The sequence below is a fragment of the Phoenix dactylifera genome, chromosome 6 (genome assembly GCF_051530095.1).
Source record: "Phoenix dactylifera cultivar Ajwa chromosome 6, Ajwa_hap1_PhDact_Kaust_v1.1, whole genome shotgun sequence".
Lineage (NCBI taxonomy): Eukaryota > Viridiplantae > Streptophyta > Magnoliopsida > Arecales > Arecaceae > Phoenix > Phoenix dactylifera.
Window position 1 is genome coordinate 12,307,961 of NC_143195.1, and position 6,291 is coordinate 12,314,251.

At 38.0% G+C, this 6,291-nt stretch overlaps 1 protein-coding gene across 1 annotated transcript; it reads left to right on the forward strand.

Annotated features, from left to right (window-relative positions):
* Positions 1 to 4,923: 4,923 nt before the first annotated feature.
* Positions 4,924 to 5,776, forward strand: LOC120109326 (defensin Ec-AMP-D2-like). Its single transcript, XM_039123294.2, has 2 exons — positions 4,924 to 5,080; positions 5,398 to 5,776. Exons 1-2 carry the CDS (start codon positions 5,017 to 5,019, stop codon positions 5,565 to 5,567), a joined length of 234 nt encoding a protein of 77 aa, XP_038979222.1. The 5' UTR covers positions 4,924 to 5,016; the 3' UTR covers positions 5,568 to 5,776.
* Positions 5,777 to 6,291: the final 515 nt, after the last annotated feature.

A 6,291-nucleotide genomic window follows, 5' to 3' on the forward strand; every position in this document is an offset into this window, starting at 1 on the left:
AATTTATCGTTTGGGTTATTTTATAATTATGTTGTTATTTATTTTATAAGCTGATATGACATATATGAGGTGTGCATCTTGTTTGATATGAAAATATTAAAATAATTAAATTAGGAAGAATAATCATATTTTTGAGAATATATGAAAATATGTGATGTGATTGAAATTTAATTGAACATGTAAAAACTAGACATGTAAAATGGGTTGGACTAGCCTCGTCATGAGATAGCCTCTACGAGCTTATGCGTAGGATAGCTGCTACGAGCTGATATGTGGGATAGCCTCTATAAGCTTATGCGTAGGATAGCCTCCACGAGCTTATGCGTGGGATAGCTTCCACGGGCTTACGCGTGAGATAGCTGCCACAAGCTTATGCGTAGAATTTGTGCAGTCTTGGACTGGGTCATGATCTTGGTTAGTCCAAAGCCAGAAGTAAAAAATCTTAAAACTTGGGAATCAGAGTAATACGAAAGTGGATCACATAATGCGTAAAAAGGATTTATGTATATGTACTGGTTATATATACTTATTGTTTGTTGAGCTTTTTGAATGATGAAATAACATTTATTTGTTGCTTAAATTATTTTATTATTATTACTGTGTATGGCTGTTGGGATTCTTACTGGGCTGGAAAAGCTCATACTATACTTACTTTCTTTTTTAGAGGCACTGGATTTGTAGAATTTGTCGGGTGGGACAAAAAGTAAGATCGATTTGGAGTCAGACTGCTAGATAGTTAGAAGTTAGCTTATCTTTTATTTATGGACATTTGAAATTGTGTAATCAATCAGTACATTTTAGTTAGTTGGTTTAAATACATTAATCGTTAATCTTTGGCATTTTTTATGAATATTGTACATTTATAGTCCTTACATGATCTCTAGGATTTTACTTTAGGGATTATGTGGCCGTGTCACGTGATCGACCTGAGTGATGGGTTTGGGGCGTGACATGTGAGCAATTAATTCTTTTTGTTCTTTGTTGTAACAAGGTTCAGGGATTGAAATGAGAAAAAAGTCCATCCATAATTGAAATTAGATTGTGAAGGTTTCAGATTATTTTCCAAGAAAATCAACTAAATTTATTGTGAACCCAAAAAATAATCGGTGTAGGTTTTGGTTGATATCTTGGAAAAATCAACAGGTTGTGAACTCAAAAAGCAATCGGTTGTAGATTTTGATTGATTGACTTGAAAAAATCAATTGGGTTTGATTGTGAACCCGAAAAATAATTGGAATATAATTTGGGTTATAGATTATAGTAAAATTTCTAAAAAGAAAATTTTGGAGAGTCGACATAGTTGCAGGGTTGGCACCAAACTACTATAAATCTTTTGTGTTTACGTTGCTTGATCTATTTGACTTTATTTTCAACTCATTTACTTATCAATTATTTGCTGAAAGTTATTTTTTTCTATTAAGCATTTAATTCTGCTAAATTTAGTAAAAGTTTTTTCAACCCCCCCCCCCCCTCCTTCTCTCCCAGGCTGCATAGTTGGGCAACAACAAGGAAGAGAAAGGAAGGATCTGCAGAAGCCTCTCAGTGCAACAGAAAGAATGCTTTGAATCTCTTGATATATGGTGGATTCACAAATGACCTTATCTAGATGGTTTAGATCAGTCCAACCAACCATCCCTCCAACTACAACAATAGACGCATGTCGCACCCGCATTGCTCTACACGGTTAATGTTCTCCCAGGAGAGCAAGAGTCAGGACTCATCCTTCAACGGATCATTGCCTATGAATTAATGCCCTCTGTAATATGGTACAAGGTCTGACAAAATAGCTACTTCCTTTGCCAGAACCAAGGAAGATGCTTCGGACCCTAAAATAGTGGGTTGTGATGTGGCAATAAATGACTATAATAATGTGGCATGACTGGATTCGTCCAGCTCAAGGCCTATGTGGCGATCCAAGCATGACTAAAGATTCTTTAAGGCATCTTAATTGGAATCTCAAGCCGACATGAAAGGTGGAATATGCAGACCAGGAAGGGCTAACCTCTAGAGCTAAAGTCTCCAAGCTCAACTTGGCAACTCAGCAATCAACCCAAGGTGAGCAGGACCTCTCACCCGAGTGCACATGGGTTTTGACTTTTCTATCACATACCAGGTGGTTAACGTCCCGATGCGGTTACGGCACATCAGTAGGTTGTTATAGCATGATTCTAAATTTGTTGGAATACAATCCCTTAAAGATTCAGGATCCTGACTATAAAAAACTTGAAAACCCTCCATGAAAGGTGAGACAAAGAACCCTTAATCTCTCTGAAACATCCTTAATACTGACATTACTATCTACCTCTTTTTTCTTTCCCACTTCCTATTAGAAAGCCCTTTCTAACTTAAGTATCGGAAGACTTGATCGGAGACAATCTGGCAAGCTCTCGAACCTTTTCTTGTTGTCTAGCAGGTCCATAGGGGTGGTTCACATCTGTGTCCCAAGATCAGCGGCAACATTATTATTTCTAAAGCTTTTCTCCATAAAAAAATATATAATATGATATAATATACAATCTGATAAACAGATTTCTTTGTGGCTGATGAGTAAATAAGCGTGTTGCAGCTCCATCATGAATTCCTGAATAGCACTTAATAGCCAGTTGATATGATTCAAAATTGTTTTCTTTGACTTGTTGGAACTTCAATTACCCATTGTCCATAGCCCATGGTATTGAGCTGTCCTAACTTATTTCGAGTAGAGATGATCCGGACTTGTTTTTCCAAGCGGTGCTCTGCACATTACTTTTGTCCTCACCCACACTTGTACCTTAATGAGGTTGAAGTAGCACCAAATGGCCCATGCTTGCTCCAGAAAGTTTTCGTCCCTGCATTGCTCCACATGTGAGCCTGCAGGATTGGATGGGTGCTGCAGAGGAGATTGCTCGTCTCTAAAGTTATCAGCTTTTTGAAAATTGTTCTCTTCTTTAAGCCATATCTCTTAGCTTTTGACAGTGGCCTCGCCAACCTTTTCCAACTTTAAGAAGGCATGTTACAGGGTGCTCTGGAAGATGCTGGAACCAATTAGAAAAATGAGGTAAAGGAGGAAAAGCCGCCGATTAACGCACTATTAGGCAATTCCTGCCTCTTTTTCACTTTTTCCATTTTCTAGTCTCCTCCATTGCCCACAGAAAAAGCTTGGATAATCTCATACTAACTTTAGATTTTTGGCCACTTGCCGACACCCAGAGCCATGCTTTTCATGTGCGTTGGCCTCTTTTTCACTTTTTCCTTTTTCTAGATAAAAGAAGAAGAAGAAGAAGAAGAAGAAAGAAAAAAAGCTTGGATATATCATAAATATATTAACTTTAGAATTATGGCCTATTGCTGAACCTTAGAGCCATGCTTTTCATGTGCATTATTTAGGCAATTAAATCAATTTGGAGGTGTAACCTGGCCGGGAAAGTGCTGTCCAGACTATTTTGGATCTTAGCTTGGCAGAGACGCTGTTCTGGCAGCATACCTCGAAGCCTTTCATTTTCTTTTCACAGATCTTCTCATCGTAGCATCCCTCTAGCTTGGTATTGACCTGGCCAGCTCAAAAGAAGCAAATTAAACTCTTGGCCTTGAATGTTTTAGCAAAACTTGCAAATTTTCAGAAAGAAACATCTACACTGACAATTATGGACGTTGCAAATGTTTTTCTTCTCTAGAATGAAGATTTCAGACTTAGTATTTTATGCTATCAAGCCTGAGGATGTTTGGACATTTGTTTGACTCAGTTGGTCAAGCGAGGTTCTTATATATCATGCGTTATTTTATATATATATATATATATAAAATCCGTATTTTATATAGCTCTCACGGAGTACAGACAGCCAAGTAAAAACAGGACAATTAAGTTAACAACATAGAATTGCTAGTAATCACTGAGCGTAGTCAACCTGACCATGAATTCCCCATAAAATACACACACACACACACACACACACACACACACACACACACACACACACACACAGAGAGAGAGACAGAGAGAGAGAAACTGAACTAGAAAACCAATTACCAATTGAGGCAAGTCCCTATGGGAAACAAAACTAGCATGAGACATGGTATCTAGTCCATGACAATTTCAAGCATTGGACGGGTAGTTTCCTAATTAACACAAGTGGTGCTAAGAATTATTGCACGTGGTTTAAACTTGCCAACCCACTGATCTGTGAATTTCTAGACAATTTTTCATATTTAAATTCCAACCAGGTAACTTGAAATCCATACGGGATTCAAATCCAGTGGTCTTCACTTGGTCGCATTTTTGGATTACCTCATTTCCAGAGGCAGGCATATATTCCTCATCACCATTGTCTATGGAGCGTGTCTTTGTAAATCAAGATGCTCTGCGTCCAATATGTCTTTTCACAGGCACGTGTTACGAGGAATGGGCCCGCAAAAGGAATAAAGGACCATTTTCTGGCCGCCTCCACTGTCTATGCTCTGTTTTAAAGTAACGTAACTCTAATAAAATCAGCACATTAATACAACATTAAGGCATTGTGGTGATAACATTATTAGAATGTGTAAGATCTTCTCAATCTTAGATAGTTTCCTTCCGGTCATACTCAAATATTTAAAATCTTATGTTTAAACATCCCAAGGAAATCATAACTAGCGATTGTGTTTCCTTGGAGTCTAGCTCGTGTCCTATAAACCTTAATCTTCGAACCTATTGATTCTTATGCAGATCCATCCTTTAGATTAACCTTAATATTTTACTGCGTGGCTGCGCATGCTTCCACTCAGAAAACGAGCCGTAAGTAACAGGTGGAATCTTTTCACGAATTTTCTTTTTCTTTTTTTCAGGGCCAAAATGCTAAATATCTACAAGTCGTGACCAGAGTAAAAGAATACCGCCTAATGTTGCAGAGACAATGAATGCTCTAATAGTAACACACCAAATGCCTCTAATGAGAAACCCCCTAGCTCTTCTATATAAGGCAGTAGCAACCTCTCTCTTGCTCCCAAGAGTCGCAATTCTCCCATTCTCTCACTTCCCTCTCTTTCTTGCTGCGTCTAGCAATGGAGCGCTCCCGAAGGATGCTTCCAGCCATCCTTCTCCTTGTGCTGCTTATCGTTGCCTCTGGTTCTCTTCTTTTTTCTTCGTTTTTTCACTATATGCTGTTAGTAAGCGTTCATCAGGGTCCTACAAAGTATTTTAACATAAAATCACTTAAAAGCTGGCTGCTCTTGAACTATTTAAATTATGACTATACTGCATGATCTATTAGAAAATGCTATAGTTCATGAAAAGCTCTAGTTTCTTTCTTGTCATCATTTCTTCTTTTACTTCCATATGGGATTATATTTTTGTTCATTTTTTTTGTTTTTAGTAAAACACGGCATTTATATTACTCCATATCTAACAAAGTTGTGATTATTCGTTGTGTCCACTCTATACAGAGATGGCTACGATGAAGGTGGAGGCAAGAACATGTGAGTCGCAGAGCCACAGGTTCAAGGGACCATGTGTGCGCTCTGACAACTGTGCAAATGTCTGCAAAACGGAGGGCTTCCCTGGAGGGAAGTGTCGGGGCTTCCGCCGCCGCTGTTTCTGCACCAAACATTGTTGATGAATGGCCTCCTAACATAAAGTAGCAATGTTGTGCTGGTCATGATAATTTCGTTGTCAGATTTTGGTGTCTTGAGAATAACTAGCATTGGAGTTGTCTTTCATGGCAGAGAGTTACCTGCTCTGGTTATGATGTTTATGTTCTCCGAGTCCTCGTTTTACATCGTGCAGTAAAATCTGTATCTCAATAAAGTTTACGTGGTTGTTTAAGTTCTGGAAGCCATTACTTGCTGGTTTTGGAAGAGGTTATTTCATGCAGGGACTTTAATGAAAAAAAAAATCAAAGAGAGAGCTATGAGAAAACCATAACATCTTGAAGATTATTGATAATGGGCAAGCAGCACCTTGCTAAAAACTTTGGCATTTCTTCGAGACTTAATATAGTTTTACCATGATTTACATCTCAAAACCTTAACCTGAGTAGTAAATTTCCCATAAATAAAACCATAGGAGTAAGACAAACTCATATAACATAGATTCAAAAATCGAGTTTAAATGCTTGGAATAGAGAAAATATAAGTAGAAAGAGCTCTTCTCCATCAGAAATAACCAAAATCTGAACATCTTAAAATAGACGTCTTTGAATTTCTTTTAACTTCAGACCAGATATCCTTTTACTTTACAAAATCCAGCTGGGACATATTTGTTGGGCTTGACATCATGGGGAAGATACTGGAAGCTTTCCAGCAACATGTGATAGTAATTCCTGTCAAGTTATGGCCTCG